General features: G+C 50.7%; 1 protein-coding gene across 1 annotated transcript in view; it reads left to right on the plus strand.

Moving 5' to 3' along the window:
* The window catches only part of DUS3L (dihydrouridine synthase 3 like), a 35,833-nt gene extending 17,606 nt beyond the window's left edge, over positions 1–18,227 (plus strand). Inside the window, exons 7-14 of the mRNA XM_069729437.1 lie at positions 6,511–6,627; positions 7,487–7,552; positions 8,234–8,344; positions 15,614–15,710; positions 16,100–16,175; positions 17,271–17,459; positions 17,573–17,701; positions 18,082–18,227. Of these exons, the coding sequence (XP_069585538.1) occupies positions 6,511–6,627; positions 7,487–7,552; positions 8,234–8,344; positions 15,614–15,710; positions 16,100–16,175; positions 17,271–17,459; positions 17,573–17,701; positions 18,082–18,154 (858 nt within the window). The 3' untranslated portion in view covers positions 18,155–18,227. The remainder of the gene's footprint in view (positions 1–6,510; positions 6,628–7,486; positions 7,553–8,233; positions 8,345–15,613; positions 15,711–16,099; positions 16,176–17,270; positions 17,460–17,572; positions 17,702–18,081) is intronic.
* The last annotated feature ends 1,153 nt before the right edge of the window (positions 18,228–19,380 follow it).

A 19,380-nucleotide genomic window follows, 5' to 3' on the forward strand; every position in this document is an offset into this window, starting at 1 on the left:
CTGCTGCCACTAGGAGGCTGACACTATGCAAATAAAAAAGTTAGCTCCTCCTCTGCAGTGTACACCCCACCGACTGGCATCATGCTCTTCAGTTTAGCTTAGTGTCAGTAGGAGGTGGACACGGGTCTTTCATTAGACCCTTATCTACCTCAATGTGCGTCGTTTCCCTTCAGGTTTTTCCGGAGGGATACAGGGTGAACAGTCACACCTGTAGTCCCACTATGCGGACTATGAGTACGGCGTGTACTGCCACCCCGTATCCTCATAGATTCCTCTCCAGGACCAAGATCCTAGCACACAAGCGTGCTCAGAAGTCCGGTCCTGGCTCCGTCCCTCACCCACTCGCCCACCAGAGCCTGTCGGTCGGAGGAGACGAGGACGTCCATCAGCTCCGTGGACGTCTCATTCCTTCCAGGTTAGTACCGGCGGGGGATCTTTAGGTGAGTATTTTCCCGCCCCACCCTGTGGCTTCCCTGGATCCCAGAGAAGAAAAAAAAAAAAAAAATCCTATTTAGGGGGGTTTTCTGATGCGAATCGCATCTCTTTTCAGCCGCGCCACTTCCGTGGATGCGGCCTCCCTGTTCCGGCGCGGCTGCCTTTACGGACCACCGCGCCGCTTCTTGTCCAGGCACGCTATCTGCGTGGCCTTGCTCAGGGGGGGGACATTTCCACCTCGGGTCCTGCAGGCTTCCCAGCCCCAGCTTCAGCGCGGTGGCTTCGGCCCTCAGTGGCTCCCCTGCTCCGGCCGCTGTTTGCGGCCGTTCATTTCTTTTCTGCGTGGTGGCTTTGCCAGCCGTCGCATCGCTCTGGCCGCTGTATGCGGCCGTTCTTTTCAGCGCGGCGGCTTCCCAGCCGCCACATCGCTTCGGCCCTCTCTGGCTTCCCTGCTCCGGCCGCTGTATGCGGCTGTTCATTTCTATTCAGCGCGGCGGCTTTGCCGGCCGCCGCATCGCTTCGGGCCCCCTGCAGCTGCGTCCCTCTGGCCGCTTACAGTGCCGCTCATCCTCCCTCAGCGCGGCGGCTTGCCAGACCGCCACACCGCTTGGGACCTGCGGCTGCGCTGCTCCCGCCGCTGTAGGCGGCCGCTTACCATCGCCTTCTGCGGCGCACGGTTCTCCGCTGCGGCCCTTCCATGCCGGTCACCGATCGCTAATTTAGGCCCCGGCTTCTGCCTGGGCCTACTTCCGGTGCCGGACTCCGCCCCCCTTCCTTGTTCGTCGGGCGGGCTTTTCTCCCGCCCGACAATTTCACTGAGAACCGCCTTTTCTCCTCCCACCGGCGCCATCTTGGGACTCCTGAACCACGAGTCCCCTCCTCCGGAACAAGAGAGTGAGATAGTACAGTGGTAAGGTGTGCAGGCTTGCAAACAGAGAGCTGTGAGTTCGAACCCCAGCAATGAAAGTTAATTTTAAGCAACGCAGATCGATCAAGATTACGGCAGCAGGCCTTACCACCCTCCTGCCTAAGGGTCTATTTCTCGCCGGAGGTCCATACCATCTAGCCGGACAGCTTCCTCCGGATTTCGTCTGCCGTAAGTAGCTCTGCACCGCAGACTGACACTCCGCTATGTCTGTCCTGCAGCAACCCGATTGTTCCCACCGCCCAGGATCCCCCAGCCGATCCGCCCCAGAGTGATACCCATCCCAGGCTGGGCCTCCTCTCTGTCTCAATCGGTGGCCAATTTAACATGGGTGTCTCAAACCCTGGTTTCCGTGCTGGATCGGTTACCCCTGCAGACCCCCGCAGTAGCCACCGGGTCGCAGGAAGCTCCGTCCAAGCCTTCCAAGGCTAGCTGCAAAAGGTCCAGACAGGAACGCCGGTCTGAGTCCTCTTCTCGCTCCATCTCGCCACTCGGTCCTCCTCTGCGGTCGGCGTCCTCCCGATCCTCATCCGCTGAGTCAGGCGAGGCTTCTCTGATGCGCCTTCGGCGGATAATTTGGGGCCGGATTCGAACCAAATCGCTAACATGAGGGATATGGTTCAAAGCCTCATTGGAGCGACCAATCAGACCTGTGGCATCGAAGATTCCTCTACGAAACCCGCAGATCAGGCGGTTTCGTTTAGACGGTCTAAACTACCTCCCAAGGTATTTGCTCCTCATCCTGAATTCGAGGAGCTTCTGGCCAGAGAGAGCGAATTCGACCAGACGTTCTCAAAGAGACAAGCAAGACGCTCATATCTCTTTCCTCCGGATCTCATTGCCAACCGGAATGAGAGGCGTTAGAGAACAACCTCTTCCCCTGTGGATCCGTCGGCCGCTAGACTTGCCGCCAACACAGTCCTTACGCTGTCCGGTGGGCGGCTCTGAAAGATTCCATCGATAGGATCATGGAATCCTTCGTGAAGTCGGCCTTCGAAACTGCCGCATCATCCCAATGCCCGGCTTTGGCTTCCTCATGGGTTTCGAAGTCTGTATCTGAGGGGCTAAACAACTCCGTTGGGGCATTCAAGCTGGAGCTCCGTCAGGCCGGCTGGCGGAACTTGCCACCCAGATTACTCATGCCGGGGAATAATTTGTTCCCGGGACGTCGCGTCTTCTGCCGCACGGGCGCCCAGTAATGTCGTTGCCAGCTGTCGCACTGTTTGACTCAAGAGTCATCGAAGAAGTCCCTCACTAGCCTGCCTTTTCAAGGTTCACGTCCTTTCGGTTCCAAGCTGGACCAAATTATTAAGGACGCCACTGGGGGCACCAGTCCCCTTCTCCAGACCTCACCTAGTTCCCCTTAGGCGGCTACTTTGGTCTTTTCGACCTTTCTCGTAGTTTGCGGCATCAGATTCTTCTTCGCAACTGCAGAGGCCACAGGCATGTTAAGAGAAGAAGGTTTTCTTCGGCTCACTCTTCCCTGGCGTGCCCGCTACTCCTAAGGTGGATTCTCCAGGTCCAGGACTGGAAGTTCCACCTAGGCATGACCCACGACTAGACCCCAGCCCGTTTCTCAGACTGGGCAACCGTCTCCTGTTCCTCAGGGACGTCTGGGTCTCCTCAGCAGAGGTCGCATGGGCCAGGGCACCTGTTCCCTCTAGACACAAAATCTTCTTTTCACGGTCCTGGGATCGTTTTCTTCAAATCCCAACCTACGAGAGACCCCGCTCTAGTCCCGGGTTTTCTTTACTGCCATTGTTTCCCTCCTTAAATCCGGAGTAATCGTTCCCGTCCCAGAACAGGAACGGTTCACAGGCTTCTCTTCGAATCCTTTTGTACTGACAGAGAACGACAAGGGTCGTCCCAGTCCGGATCTCAATTTGCTGAACAAGAAGTTTCGTCGGAGACACTTCAGGACGATATCCCCTCGTTCAGTAATCGCTTCCATGGAGGCTCAGGAATTTCGGTTTCAGGCACCCGAAAGTCTATCCATCTTTCCCGACATTCTAACTGTTGCGGGTGGCTCGTCAACAGGAAGAAGTTCCGTCTTGTTCAGCGCCTCGTATCTCCGGGCATGTTCTTCGACACTTGTCGGACCAGAGTCTTCCTTCCCGAAGACAAGATATCCCTCCTTTGTCAGGAAGTTCACTTGCTCCAGGGTTCTCGGCTCCCCTCCTTTCCGATGGGCCTTAGGGGCCCTAAGGAGGTTGATTGCAACATCGGAAGCAATTTTCCCTTCGCGCGTTTCATTCAAGACTTCTTCAGCAGGCTATTCTATCACAGGGGACAGGTCTGTCTTCTCCCTGCATCGTCCGATCCGGTTTTCTCCCGGGTCAAATGGTTCCTCGACTGGTGGCAGAGGTCACTTCTCTTATCCCAGAGTAGATCCTTCTCAGCATATCCTTCCTTCCAGTTCCCTGGCAGGTGGTGACGACGGGCGCCAGCCCGCTCGGCGGAGGCGCGGGGCTTTGTCTCCTGTTCTTTCAGGGTTGTTGGTCGGCGCAGGAGTCCTCTTTGCCGATCAATGTTCTCGAGTTCCGGATCATCTTTCCGTCTTGCCTTCACTGGGTAAGGATTCTCAGCAGCCTGCCAATTCGAACCCAGACAGACAATGACACAGCAGTGGCATACGTCTACCACCAGGGGTGTACTCGGCGTTCTCTGGCCTCGGCCGAGATTCCAGGATCCTCCTTTGGACAGAGGCAACGGTCCTGGTGAGCTCCGCAGTGCATGTCCCCGGCGTGGACATTTAGGCCGCCGACTTCCTCGGCTTCGAGGGCCTCGCGGCAGGGGAATGGTACTTCAGGAGGTTTCCCGTCGGATTGCTCTTCGATGGGGGACTCCAGAGGTGGACCTCATGGCGTCCCGATTGAACAGGAGGTCCCTCGGGTCGGCCCAGGGTCCCGTGATCCTCTCACAGTGGTGTTGATATTTTGGCCATTCCTTGGTCGCAGTTCCTGCTCCCCTATCGGTTCCCACCCCTTCCCTTGCTTTCCAAACTGTCGAAAAAGATCAAGGCGGGATGGGTGCCGGTCATTCTGATCGTCCCGGATTGACCTTGGAGGTCTTGGTTTGCAGACATCGTCTATCTTCTCGCGGACACCCCTGGTGCCTTCCAAACGGACCCCGATCTGCTGTCTCAGGGTCCGATCTGCCACCCGAATTATCGGTCGCTCAGTTTAACGGCGTGGATGTGGACTCCACTGTTTTTAAGAGTGTACGGCCTTTCGGCCCGGATGAGTCACACTATAATCCAGGCTAGGAAGCCTTCGTCTTCTTCCAGGATCTACTAGTGTACCTGGAAGGCTTACTTTGCTGATGCGAGTCCAACCGCTTTTCACCTATGTCCCTTTTCCCTGCCTTCCATTTGGTTTTCCTTCAGGCAGGACTGGATTCGGGCTTCGCTCTCAGTTCTCAAAAGGGCCAGGTTCCTGCGCTCTTCTTCCCTTTAAGAAGACTTATCTCCTCAGCCACAGGTTAAGACTTTCCTTCAAGGAGTAGTCCACGCTGTCCCTCCGTTCAGGGCCTCTGTGGATTCATGGGATTTAAAGGTTGTGTTGGTTGTTCTTAGGGGTTCTCCCCTTTGAGCCTCTCAGGGAGTTTTCCCTGTCAGTTCTATCTCGGAAGGTGGTTTTTCTCAGGTCCATCTCTTCGATCCGCCGCGTTTTTGAGTTGACGGCCATTTCCTGCCGTCCTCCTTTCTTGATTTTTCCACCAGGATAAGGTGGTCCCAGGCCTCCGCCTCCCTTCCTTTCTCGAGGTGGTTTTCATCTTTCCACCTCAACGAGGACTTCGTTCTACCTTCCTTTTGTCCAGCTCCGACTCATCCTCTGGAGCGATCGTTGAACAGGCTGGACCTCGTCAGGGCAGTGAGGATCTCCCTGGCTAGCACGGCCGCTTTCCGAAAGATGGATTCTCTTTTCGCCATCCCTGATGGCGTGCGTAGAGGCCTGCCGGCTTCCAAGGCGACGATTGCTCGCTCGATCAGAATGGCAATTTTGGAAGCTTACCGGGTCAAGCACAGGAGGCCCCCTCCTGAGATGAAGGCTCACTCTACCCGGGCAGTCGGCGCTTCCAGTGCGGTACGTCACAGGGCTTTCGCCGACGGCTTTGCAAAGCGGCAACCTGGTCTTCCATCCACACGTTTCGCCGAACTACGGCGGACTCCAGCCTGGGCAGAAGGATCCTGCAGGCGGCAGTGGTGAGTCCTCTGGCCTGATGGAAGTCTGTTTTTTCCCACCCCAGGGACTGCTTTGGGACGTCCCATGGTTCCTGTGTCCCCCAATGAAAGGCGATAGAGAAAACAGGATTTTTGGTTGCTTACCGTAAAATCTGTTTCTCGGAGCCTTCATTGGGGGACACAGCTCCCTCCCAAGTTGAACAGCTCTGTTTACTGTCTACGTTTGAGTTCTTTGAACACTGAGTGTTTGAAGCTGTTAATCTGTGAAGCGCCATGGATTTTGTTGGCGCTATATAAAGTTCATTATTATTATATTATCCTTCTCTTTTACACGTTGCTTCTCCTACTGCTTTCTCACTAACTGAATATCCTACTTCCTGTCGGTGGGGTGTACACTGCAGAGGAGGAGCTAACTTTTTATTTGCATAGTGTCAGCCTCCTAGTGGCAGCAGCATACACCCATGGTTTCTGTGTCCCCCAATGAAGGCTCCGAGAAACAGATTTTACGGTAAGCAACCAAAAATCCTGTTTTTTTGTAAAAAAAAAAAAACAACAACCTATACATATTTGGTATCTGTACATGTACTGACCTGGGGAATCATATTACTGGGTCAGTTTTAGCATACAGTGAACAAGATTAATAAAAAAAAATCCAAAAAAACATTGTGGAAGTGCATCTTTTTTTTTTTTTTTTTTTTAACAATTTCACTGTTTTTAGAATTTTTTTTTTCCCCTTTTTCAGTACACTATGTGCCAGAATGAATGATGATCAAAAGTACAACTCGTTCCCGCAAAAAAAAAAAAAAAAGAGAAGTCCTCATACAGCCATGGGCAAGGGAAAAATAAATTAAAAAACAAAAGTTATGCCTCTTTGAAGAAGGGGAGGAAAAAAAAAAGTGACAAACGGATTATTGCCCAGGGGTGAAGGGGTTAATCATTGATTTACGAGTTTCCTTCTTTTCTTCAGCTAGAGGGCGCCTTCCCGGACACACTGATCAAATGTGCAGAGCTGCTGAACAGAACCATCGAGGTCGACTTTGTGGATATTAATGTCGGGTGTCCGATCGACTTGTTCTATAAAAAGGTGAGGTTCTGATTTGTGTCCACGGAACCTCTGTAGGAACTGAGCAACCGAAGTTGCAAAACTTCTCAAAACTTCTAAACATTGGGATGCGGACCCCCCGATCACCAAAACTTCTGATTCCCTCAGAAGTTCTGTAACCGGTTTCATCCTCTAGGTGTAAGGCTCTGTTCACACCGCGCTTTAGGCTACTACCAGCCTACATTAATCTTCCCATCAAAAACCCTAAGGGAAAGCAAAAAAAAAAAACTCATGTACAGCACCATGGAATTAATGGTGCTATATAAATAAATAATAATAATAATAATAAAAAAAGGAGCCTGTACAATATATTTCCTGACAGCAAGCAGAGATCTTGTAAATAAAATCCATACACAAAAAAACAAACAAACCCAGAAGGTTTTTTGTTTTTTTTTTCATCAGGTTTAATTTTTTTTCTGCATGAAAACCGCAGAATGTTGTTTTTCAAGAAATGGCGCATATATTATGTACAATTTTTTTTATGCATCCAATTGAATGCGTAAAAATAAAAACCGCAGCAAAACATGCTTAAAGAATGGACGCTCTGCTATTGCAGGGAAAAAAAAAACATTCAAAAAATGCATCATGTGAATGAGATTTTATAAATCTCGTTCATTTTGCTGCTACTATAAAACGGTGCACTAAAAAAACAAACAAAAAAAAAAAACAGGAAAAAAAAAAAGTCTGTGTGTGAACAAGCCCTTACACTTCATCATGGATTTTGTGAATGTTTTTAGGGTGTAATTTTTTTTTTTCTTGATAGAAATATTTGACATGATTTTTTGTTTCTGATAAAATGAAAATGGAAAATATTTCTACCTTTTTTTTTTTTTATTACAAGGGTGGAGGATGTGGATTAATGACGAGAATGAACAAATTTGAGCAAATCGTAAGAGGAATGAAGTCGGTGAGTGTGTGGAATTATAAGTACAGTGTGTATAGGGACGCACTGTAGAAGTTTTTTTTTTATTTCTTACCACTCCAGTTGATCTAAAATTAAGCAGCTTTGTAAATGATTTTATTAAAAATACCTAGAATTTTTTTTTTTACTGTTCTGTGGCTACAACTCCTAAGCATAACTATGTATCTCCATGGTAACAGACTACAAAGAAATTCTGTGTAGTCAGATCCTACAGCCAAATTCCCTTGCACCTGCCCCCTCTACTTTCTGCTGTATACTGTATTACTAAAAGTCTGTGAACCCCCTTAACTCTGCCCAGTCATCCTGGTCATCACATCAGCAGCTTTACCTGACGATGAGATGATTATTGTAGTGTGACTGACCAATCCAGCTAATGGGCTGTTAAAGGGGTGGTGCGGAGTGAATAGGTTAGTGAGGGTTCTCAGATCACCTGCTACTGCTGGAAGAACATCACAGCTCCTTATGCCATCTAGTGGCTGTTTTAAGGTACTGCAGCTCAGATCACATTCACTTCATTAGGAGCTGAGGGCTATGAATAGAGATGGCCAATAGTCCTTAAATTGTTTTGTTTCTCAAGTGCTATGATATAAGGGCGTAGATAATCTTACCATGATATATTAAAATGTATTAATTTTTTTTAATATTTTTTTTTTTACATATTTGCAGGTTCTGGATGTTCCCCTCACTGTGAAGATCAGAACCGGGGTGCAAGAAAAAGTCAACCTGGCCCATAAACTTATTCCGGAGCTGCGGGATTGGGGGGTGTCGCTGGTCACTGTGAGTCCTCTTTATCATCCCGGCGTCAGACATACTGGTCGCAGATCGAGACATTGCGTGGGACATTACACGGCCCTGCGACCGTGCGTCCATCATATCCCCCCGTTAGAAAATACCGGGAATGTGATTTAAAGGGGTCTTATAGAACTAGTATATGAATTTACAGGGGCTGTCCATGAATTAAAAAGAAAACAAAACCTGGCTTCTTACTTTCAGAAACAGCGCCACACTTGTCCTCAGGTTGTGTGCAGTATTGCAGAACAGCTCCATTGAAATGAAAAGGGTTAAACTGCAATACCGCACACGACCTGTAGAGATGTGTGGTGCTGGTTTTGGAAATGGGCAGCTATGTTTTTTCTATTCTTTGTAATCTCTCGCACTCCGTCCTCATCACGGGCTGTTGAGGGCACTGGATGCCACCCTTACTTGTAGGAACTCGCCCTGTTTAAATCTTAACGCCCTGCTCTTACCCATCCATTAACCTTTTCCAAGTTCCTATAGTGTATGAACCTGAAAATTTCTGGTGTAATAAATAGTAGCGTTCCCAAGAAAATGACATTTTCTCCTTCGCCTCATTGGGGGACACAGGACCATGGGTTATGCTGCTGTCACTAGGAGGCTGACACTAAGCTGATACAAAAAAAGGTTAGCTCCTCCCCTGCAGTATACACCCTCGTACTGGCTTCCAGACACCCAGTTTAAGCTTAGTGTCCGTAGGAGGCACACTGATTTTGAATTTCTCGAATTTTTTCTTTTTAATCTATTCCGGAAGAAGGGGGCGACGGGTCCTTTCTAGGTCCGATCTCCCCCGAACCAACAACAGGCGAGCACGGGAGTTTTACCTCTCCGTATCCTCTCCTGCGACGTGGGAGCCACTGCCTGAGCGACATTTTTTGGGCGACGGTTTCTCCCCTAAAAGGGCCCCGATCTCCCCTTTTTTTTATACAGACGAGCACTGGTGTTTTCCTCCAGTATCCTCCTCTGCAGCCAGGCCTTTTTATTGCCGGACATTCAGCCCTGTCCACCAGGTTCTACCCTCGGCTGTACAGTGGCCCTATCCCCGTGGCGTCCGTGCAGACCACGCTGCATCACCAATGTTCTGTGTGACTCAGGTGGTGGACGGTTCCTCTCCACCCCTCTCTCTCAGGGGCTGGTGGATTGAGGCTTCCCAATCCCTGCACCGTCCCAGCCATCCTAAGGTTCCTCTCACCTCCATAGGGGTAAGTGTTCCGTGGGGGATGGGGGGGTCACAGCGGTCCGGAGGGCTCCTCCTCAACTTGGCACATTGGCGGGCTGCAGCGCAGATGGGCCGAGACGTCGGCCCTTTGCGGCCGCGCGCCGGGCCGGGGCCGCAAATTTAGTCCCCGGCTTCGGCCTGGCCGCTGGTCGCTGCCGATAGGCTCCGCCCACTCCTGCGCGTCATCGGCGGCGCCGCCCCCCAGTCCCTGGCGCTTCTCGCAGCCGCCGAGATCTCTCCCCTGATCTCGGCGGCCATCTTGGTCCTCACATACACGCCGCAGCTCCAGCTCTGCCGCATCCCGGAGGCACAGCGCCCACGTGCAGCTAGTTCCCTATCTCTGGATTCACAGCTCGGCTCCCCAGGACAGCGGGACACAGGACCGGGGTAAGGAGACATCGTCAGCTTCTCCTCTGCAGCGCCGCCCTCTGCTTCCCAGGCCAATTTATAGCCCCTGTGGCTTTTTGTGCATTAGAGTCATGTCGCAGACTAGATCTAAAAGATCCTCTAAGGTGCATACGACCTTTTTTTCTGCGTGTACCACCTGTCAGGCCCCTCTTCCTAGGCCTCAAAGTTCCCCCCTCTGTTCTGCCTGCGATGCTCCATGTGCCCAGGAGCCCTCCACCGCCACCGACTCTGGCGTACCTAGTCCCACCCCCCCCCCCCCCCCCCCGTGGGTCGCTTCTCTCTCTCAATCCGTGGATTTTTTAGCCAACGCCATCAAATCCATTCAAAATCCTCCCGGGGAACGAGGTAACCCGTTACAGGCGTTAAGAGATCCCTCCATAGCAGGGGAGTCGTCGGTTAGCAGGGGCCGCTCTCTCCATGAAGAGGCTCGGTCGGGATGACCGAAAGCGGATCCGCCCTTCCTCTCCTGAACGCTCTCCTCGCCGCTCAGAATCTGGCAGCTCCCCCTCTCGCTCACCCTCTTTGGGGGCTCACAGCGTTCCCGACTCTGAACATGAGTCCGAGGTATCATTGGACCCGGAGGCTCCGGGGTTCAGAGCTACGGTCGACTCCCTCATTGTAGCAGTCAATCACGCTCTTAAGGTGGAGGATGACGCTAATTCCGCTCCGGAACACGCGGTCTCTTTTACCAGATCCAAACGTTCCCACAAATCCTTTGCCTCTCATCCATCCTTTCTGGATATAGTCAGGCGTCACAGGGAGCATCCAGATAAGCGGTTCACGGGTAAGAAGGATCTGCTATCTAAGTACCCCTTCTCAGCGGATCTCGTGAAAGACTGGACGGATCCTCCTTTAGTAGATCCGCCGGTCTCACGCCTAGCTTCTAAAACGCTTCTTTCAGTTCCGGAGGGCGCGTCAATTAAGAGCCCCACCGAACGTCAGATAGACTCGCTAGCTCGTTCGGTGTATGAAGCCTCTGGCTCTTCCCTGTCCCCCTCCTTCGCAGCGGCTTGGGTGTCCAAGGCTATGGTCTCCTGGGCGGATGCTCTAGCGAAATCCATTAACGAACAGGACCTCCCGTCTGATATGGCAGACCTAGCCAAGCAGTTAGCCATGGCTAGCGATTATGTGATGTTCACATCCCTCGACGCGGCGAATTGCGCAGCATCCGCGGCTTCCAACGCCGTCGCTATCAGAAGGGCTCTTTGGCTCAGGGAGTGGCGCGCAGATTCCTCCTCTAAGAAATCTCTGATCTCCCTCCCTTTTCAAGGCGGGCGTCTTTTCAGCGAAAAGCTTGACCAGCTTATTTCCGACGCCACAGGGGGAAAGGGCAAGTTCCTTCCCCAACAGAGGCCCAAGGCGGCCTTCCAGCGCCAGCCTTACTTTCGCTTTCGGCCCTTTCGTACCAGCCCAGCCTGGTCCAATCCTACCGGTCTTCCCAGATCGGACCGTTCCGCTCGCACAGACAGAGACGCTCGTCCCTCCTTCAGGCCTATTCCTTCCTGGCGCAGGAAACCGAGACAACCCAGATCCCGAGGGTCCAGACCTCCCAGATTCCCGTCTCAATGACTCGGGAACGGCGCCAGTCGATACCATCAGAGTAGGCGGACGCCTGCTCCTTTTTCAGCAAGCCTGGCTCTCCGTCGTGCACGACGAATGGGTCAGGGATCTGGTATCGTCAGGCTACAAGATAGAGTTCTCCTCTCCTCCTCCAACTCGGTTTTTCCCCTCTCGTCTTCCCAGCTCGGCAGCTCAGTCTCACGCCCTTCTTTGCGCCATCCACTCCCTCCGCCAGAGCGGGGTCATTGTCCCGGTCCCGGAACACGAGAGGTTCAAAGGTTTCTACTCAAACCTCTTCGTCGTGCCAAAGAAGGACGGAAAAGTGCGGCCCATTTTGGATCGGAAGCTCCAGAACAAGTGCGTAAGAGTCCGGCACTTCAGGATGGAATCGCTCAGATCGGTCATCTCTTCGATGGAAAGAGGGGAATTTCTGGCCTCGATAGGCATCCTTGATGTCTAATCTTCACATTCCGATTTTTCCGTCTCATCAGAGGTTCCTCCGCTTTGCCATTCGGGAGGACCACTTCCAGTTCACGGCCTTACCCTTCGGTCTCGCCACGGCGCCCAGGGTATTTACCAAGGTCATGGCGGCTGTCATGGCCATCCTTCATTCTCGAGGAGTCGTCGTGTTACCTTACTTAGACTATCTCCTCATAAAGGGCCCGTCTTTTCAAGCCTGCGAGTCAAGCGTCCACATTACCCTGGATTCTCTTTCGCGCCTAGGTTGGTTGATCAACTGGGACAAATCCGCTCCCGTTCCGGCCCATCGGATCTCCTTTCTGGGAATGATCCTGGACACTTCGAGGGGACTGGTCTTGCTTCCTCGGTCCAAGGCCCAAGCACTTCAGAAGGGAGCCCGAACGCTCTGTCATCCCCGCCCGCGAACCATTCGGTTCGCCATGAAGATTCTGGGGAAGATGGTTGCCACAATCGAAGCAGTTTCTTTTGCTCAACTCCATCTCCGTCCCTTGCAACAGGCTTTGCTGGACATCTGGGACAGGAGTATCTCATCTCTCGACCGCCCTTGTCTCCTGTCCCCGCGGGTCAGACAATCTCTCGTATGGTGGACCCTGGGCCCATCTCTTCTCCAGGGGAAGTCCTTCCTCCCGATCCGCTGGTTAGTGGTATCTACCGACGCCAGTCTCCTTGGCTGGGGGGCGGTGTTCCTCCACCACTCTGCCCAGGGCCGCTGGACAGTTCGGGAATCCAAACTCCCCATCAACATCCTGGAGATTCGTGCTATCAGACTTGCACTGAGTCGCTTTCACGCCCTGCTCGCGGGTCACCCAGTACGAGTCCAATCGGACAACGTCACGGCGGTGGCTTACATCAACCACCAGGGGGGTACCCGCAGCAGGGCGGCGATGCAGGAAGTCTCCCTCATCCTTCGTTGGGCCAAAACCAACCATTCCATCATCTCTGCGGTGCACATTCCGGGAGTCGAGAACTGGGCGGCGGACTTCCTGAGCCGCCAGGGCCTTGCCTCGGGGGAGTGGGAACTCCACCCAGAGGTTTTTCACCAGATCTGTCTTCGCTGGGGGACCCCGGACGTGGATCTGATGGCGTCCAGATTGAACGCCAAAGTCCACAACTTCATTGCTCGATCTCGGGATCCCCAGGCCATAGGAGTGGACGCGCTGATCTCTCCGTGGCATCAATTTCAGCTCCCATACGTGTTCCCTCCCCTTCCCTTACTGCCGAAGGTGATCCGAAAGATCAAGACGGAGGGAGTTCCAGTCATCCTGGTCGCCCCAGACTGGCCTCGTCGCGCTTGGTACGCGGAGTTCGTTCAGCTCGTAGCCGACGTTCCCTTGCGGTTGCCAGACCGCCCAGACCTGCTTCGCCAAGGACCGATCTACCATCAGAGCTCAGGGGCCCTACGTTTAACGGCGTGGCTGTTGAAACCTGGATTCTAACTCGTGCCGGTTTCTCTCAGCAGGTCATCCCCACCATGTTAAGTGCTCGCAAGGCGTCTTCCGCCTCCATCTACCACCGCGTCTGGAAAACCTTCTTCTCATGGTGCAGGCTCCGGGGTCACCCTCCGCTCGTTTTCTCTATCTCTTGCATCTTGAATTTCCTTCAGTCTGGTCTGGACTCCGGTTTGGCCCTGAGTTCCCTCAAAGGTCAGATCTCAGCGTTATCCGTGCTTTTCCAGCGTAGGATCGCCACCAACCTTCAGGTCAAGACTTTCATCCAGGGAGTCTCCCATGTGGTTCCTCCCTACAGGATGCCGCTAGAGACCTGGGATCTCAACTTGGTTCTGGGGGTTCTTCAGGAACCTCCGTTCGAACCCCTTCAAGACGTTCCGCTCTCTGTCCTCTCTTGGAAGGTTGCCTTCCTGGTAGCGGTGACGTCCATCAGAAGGGTTTCAGAGCTCGCCGCTTTATCCTGCCGGGCTCCTTTCCTTGCCTTTCATCAGGACAAGGTAGTCCTACGTCCTTCTCCGGCATTTCTTCCGAAGGTGGTCTCATCTTTCCATCTCAATGAGGACATCATTCTTCCCTCCTTTTGCCCGCAGCCCAAACATAGGGTCGAGAAGGCTCTCCATACCCTGGACGTGGTAAGGGCCCTCAGGAGGTACATTTCCAGAACGGCTCACTTCAGGAAATCGGACGCCCTTTTCGTGCTCCCGGAAGGTCACAGAAAGGGTTTGGCTGCGTCTAAATCCACGATAGCCAGATGGATCCGATCTGCTATCCAGGAATCCTATCGGGTCAGGGGCAGTCCTATCCCGGCGGGGATTAGAGCTCACTCCACTCGGTCGATGGGTGCTTCCTGGGCCATCCGGCACCAGGCAACAGCGGAGCAGGTTTGCAAGGCCGCAACGTGGTCCAGCCTGCATACTTTCACAAAGCATTACAATGTTCACATTCACTCCTCTGCGGACGCGGCCCTTGGCAGGCGTATCCTGCAGGCGGCCGTTGCGCATTTGTAGTCAGATGGTACACGGAGTTAGTTTGGTTGTATTGTTTCCCTCCCAGGGACTGCTTTGGTCCCATGGTCCTGTGTCCCCCAATGAGGCGAAGGAGAAATAGGGATTTTTGTGTGTACTCACCGTAAAATCCTTTTCTCCGAGCCACTCATTGGGGGACACAGCACCCACCCTGGTAGCCTTTCGGCTCGTGATCTTGTTTTTTTGATCTTGACTGTTTGTTTGACATGTTATATTCTAATGTTACTTGTTATATTGTTACTATCCTTCTGCTTTTGCACTAAACTGGGTGTCTGGAAGCCAGTACGAGGGTGTATACTGCAGGGGAGGAGCTAACCTTTTTTTGTCTCAGCTTAGTGTCAGCCTCCTAGTGACAGCAGCATAACCCATGGTCCTGTGTCCCCCAATGAGTGGCTCGGAGAAAAGGATTTTACGGTGAGTACACACAAAAATCCCTATATTAATTGTATCATTTATGACAAGATCAAAGTTTAATCTTTTGATTTGATCATAAATTGGTTGAGAGAAGGGATCGGGTGTTACAGATCCGGGAACCATCAGATGAGCTCGCTGACCGATTCACTGGTAACTCATTTTTGCAGTCTATGTAAACTGATAAGAGGATGTAGAAGCCATAACGTTTTAACAGTTTTTTTTACTAAAACTCTGTCTGAAAAAAATACTTTAGGCCAGATTCACACTTTTTTTTGTGATCTGTACAAGGACCGGCCGGGGATCTCAAGACCAGGAGGTCCATGGCCGTTCCCTGTGTAGTCCAATCCGGTTGTGCAGCCACAAATACTCACATTTTAGGCAGGCGTCCATAATCTTTAAACACGCAGTTGCCTTATCATGATGAGCCCATTTTGGTGTGGGCTTGTGATGAGGAGCGGGCCAAAGGCCTTTATACACCCCAGGACCCATTGATCTCCACTGTTTAACCCCTTGAATGCTGCTGATGCTCCGGGTCTATTGAAAGATCCAAAGAGCTATGTGACCCAATTGTTAAAATGGAAAGATTTCCCTTATAGACAAAAATTCAGGAAATATGTAATTCCAGGTTGTGAGAACAGATTTTTTTATTTTCCCTTTTTTTTTCTTCTAATAATTATTTTCTGTTATTTCATTTCAGCTGCATGGTAGATCCAGGGAACAGAGATACACAAAACTGGCCGACTGGGAATATATTAAGCGATGTGCTGAGATCGCCGACCCGCTGCCCTTTTTTGGTGAGTGATTCTAGTTGATTGCCCTGTAGCGGGGATCTCCGACCTAGGGCTCGTCAGCATTTACAAAAGTACATCTGCAGGAAGCTGGAGAAATGTGAATGATCACCTCCAATTTGCAGAATTGCAGGAAGAACGGAGGAATCAGAGACGCTGCACAAGTTTCAGTTACTCCCCTGGTGCCGGTGTATATTGGGGGCCGAATTCAGGACGAGTATTGTACCGGTCCCTGATTACTCTGAACCACTTTATTACATAATTGTTTTGATGTTTAATGTTCCGATATTTAATCTGGATCCGTAAATTGTGTACATCGAGAGTTTTGTGGAGCCAGCCGTCGGTAAGTTGGATTATTTGTACGATTAATTGTGGTATAAACCATTTTCTTGCAGGGAATGGCGATATCTTCTCGTTTGAGGATGCGAATTTAGCATTGGAGACCGGCGTTTCTGGGATCATGATGGCCAGGTCAGTATTATGGGGTGATCAGAGATATCACTATGATTAAAGACCAGTACATAGGGGGTTTTTATATGGAAGACATTGGTAACATTTCACGTAAATCCAGGAGCTAAGTGTCATGAAGTCCCATAGTAGAAACCTCTGCAGCTTGGCCTATAAGTGTTATTCCTGTCTACGTAAATTATCACCGAACCACAAGAGAAGAGTGATAATTTGCAGTCCAAAAATTATCTCTGAGCCATAAGAGAAGAATAATTTTTAGACCACTAATCCCCAGAACAGGGAACTTGTATCCCCCCTGGCTGCAAGACAGAGGCCTTAACATAGTAACATAGTTAGTAAGGCCGAAAAAAGACATTTGTCCATCCAGTTCAGCCTATATTCCATCATAATAAATACCCAGATCTACGTCCTTCTACAGAACCTAATAATTGTATGATACAATATTGTTCTGCTCCAGGAAGACATCCAGGCCTCTCTTGAACCCCTCGACTGAGTTCGCCATCACCACCTCCTCAGGCAAGCAATTCCAGATTCTCACTGCCCTAACAGTAAAGAATCCTCTTCTATGTTGGTGGAAAAACCTTCTCTCCTCCAGACGCAAAGAATGCCCCCTTGTGCCCGTCACCTTCCTTGGTATAAACAGATCCTCAGCGAGATATTTGTATTGTCCCCTTATATACTTATACATGGTTATTAGATCGCCCCTCAGTCGTCTTTTTTCTAGACTAAATAATCCTAATTTCGCTAATCTATCTGGGTATTGTAGTTCTCCCATCCCCTTTATTAATTTTGTTGCCCTCCTTTGTACTCTCTCTTGCCTTGTTGGGTCAAATGAAGCAGCTTCAGTCAAAGTCTATGTCACGGAGAAAGATGGCCGTGCACCACGGCTATTTCATATCTTCATTGCCGTAGCCTTTGAGTTGAGCCGAAGGGTCGAATCACGACCACACAACTCCTCCTGGCCTAATGTCTGCAGCCCCCCTGTTCTTGTGATCCCTTGGACCTATGCGGATTTAACAGTTTCCTCCCGATATCTTGCGTCTTCTGGAATAATTGCTCTTCTTGATGACTTCCTCATGTTCTGTTTCTTGATTGCAGGGGGGCTCTGGTAAAGCCTTGGCTGTTCACAGAGATAAAAGAGCAGCGGCACTGTGACATCTCCTCATCAGAACGACTTGACATCCTCCGAGACTTTACTAACTTTGGGTTCGAGCACTGGGGCTCAGACATGCAGGGGGTGGAGAGGACCAGGAGGTTCCTGCTCGAGTGGCTCTCCTTCCTCTGCAGGTAACGTGCTTGGTATTTTAGAAAAGTTTGGTGTTGGGTGTTATGGTGGCAGACCCAAGTTCTTGGAAGTGGAACTTTCCTGAATCCATACATTGTCAATCCTCTCTTTACAGATACATTCCGGTTGGTTTATTGGAACGCGTACCTCAGAAGCTGAACGAGAGACCCCCGTACTATATGGGAAGAGACTACATGGAGACATTAATGGCGAGTCAGAATGTAAATGACTGGATAAAGATCAGGTACGTGCGTTTAAATGGAAAAAATAAAGGCAGATTCAAGCACGGCCGCATCTGTAAAAGTCTGATCTGTCAAAATAGGAAACACGTGAAGTAATGAAAAACAAGGAAGTGCCATTTTCAAAAGCAATCAAGATGTTGACGGAAAAAACATTTTTTGTTTGTGTCACCATTTTCCAGGTTCACAATTTTTTTCATCTTCTTCGCGCCATGGCCATTTTTTGGTTTTCATTTTTTCCTCCCCTTTCTACCAGAGCCATACCTTTTTTTTTTTTTTATATTTTTCCGTCAATATGGCCATTTGACACTGTTGAGTTTACTGTTGAGTTGTCCGCCATCGATCACTTTCTCAGTGACATTTATTTTATTTATTTCTTTTGCAGTGAAATGTTTCTGGGTCCCGTTCCTCCTAATTTCACGTTCCTGCCGAAGCACAAAGCCAATTCCTATAAGTGAGAGGTGTTATCGGGAGCGGCATGGAACAGATTATTTTATTGCTTTCTTTTAATAAATCCTTTAGAACGTGTTACTGGAGCGTGTTCTTCACTTTGGTTATTGGGAGTCAACACCGTGGAAACGGCTATTTCTCATTTTACCGTAATCGGGAACAGACCCCTGTGATGGGCTTTAAAGGGGTATTTCCATCGGCAAGATCTTATCCCAATATGTATCAGGTATAATAATATTAACCCCTTTACCCCCAAGGGTGGTTTGCACGTTAATGACCGGGCGAATTTTTACAAAAACGCGCAAAAAAACGCATGCGGATTTCATGCGGAAATCTGGCAGAAATGACCGGATTTCCACAATATTTAGAATTGAGAGTCCTCAGTGGTTGATACTAGGGTTGAGCGAAACGGGTCGTTCATTTTCAAAAGTCGCCGACTTTTGGCAAAGTCGGGTTTCATGAAACCCGATCCGACCCCTGTGCGGGGTCGGCCATGCGGTACGCGACTTTCGCGCCAAAGTCGCGTTTCAATGATGCGAAAAGCGCCATTTCTCAGCCAATGAAGGTAAACGCAGAGTGTGGGCAGCGTGATGACATAGGTCCTGGTCCCCACCATCTTAGAGAAGGGCATTGCAGTGATTGGCTTGCTTTCTGCAGCGTCACAGGGGCTATAAAGGGGCGTTCCCGCCGACCGCCATGTTACTGCTGCTGATCTGAGCTTAGGGAGAGGTTGCTGCCGCTTCGTCAGAAGCAGGGATAGCGTTAGGCAGGGTCCATTAACCACCAAACCGCTTGTGCTGTAGCGATTTCCACTGCCCAACACCACCCTCGGTGTGCAGGGACAGTGGAAGCTACATTTTTTTTTTTTTTTTCCCCTCTCAGCGCTGTAGCTCATTGGGCTGCCCTAGAAGGCTCCCTGATAGCTGCATTGCTGTGTGTACGCCGCTGTGCAAACCAACTGCTTTTTTCAAAGCACAAATCCTCTTGTTCCTTCCTTTCTGCACAGCTATCTTGTTTGTTTGTCCACACTTTTTATTTAATTTGTGCATCAGTCCACTCCTTATTGCTGCCTGCCATACCTGGCTGAGATTACTGCAGGGAGATAGTAATTGAAGGACACTCCCTGTTTTTTTTTTTTTTTTTTGTGGGAGATTAAGATTGGCATTTCTGCTAGAGTGCCATCCCTGTCTGTGCCATCTCTCACTCAGTGGGCCATAGAAAGCCTATTTATTTT

This window comes from Ranitomeya imitator, chromosome 6, assembly GCF_032444005.1.
Source record: "Ranitomeya imitator isolate aRanImi1 chromosome 6, aRanImi1.pri, whole genome shotgun sequence".
Classification (NCBI taxonomy): Eukaryota; Metazoa; Chordata; class Amphibia; order Anura; family Dendrobatidae; genus Ranitomeya; species Ranitomeya imitator.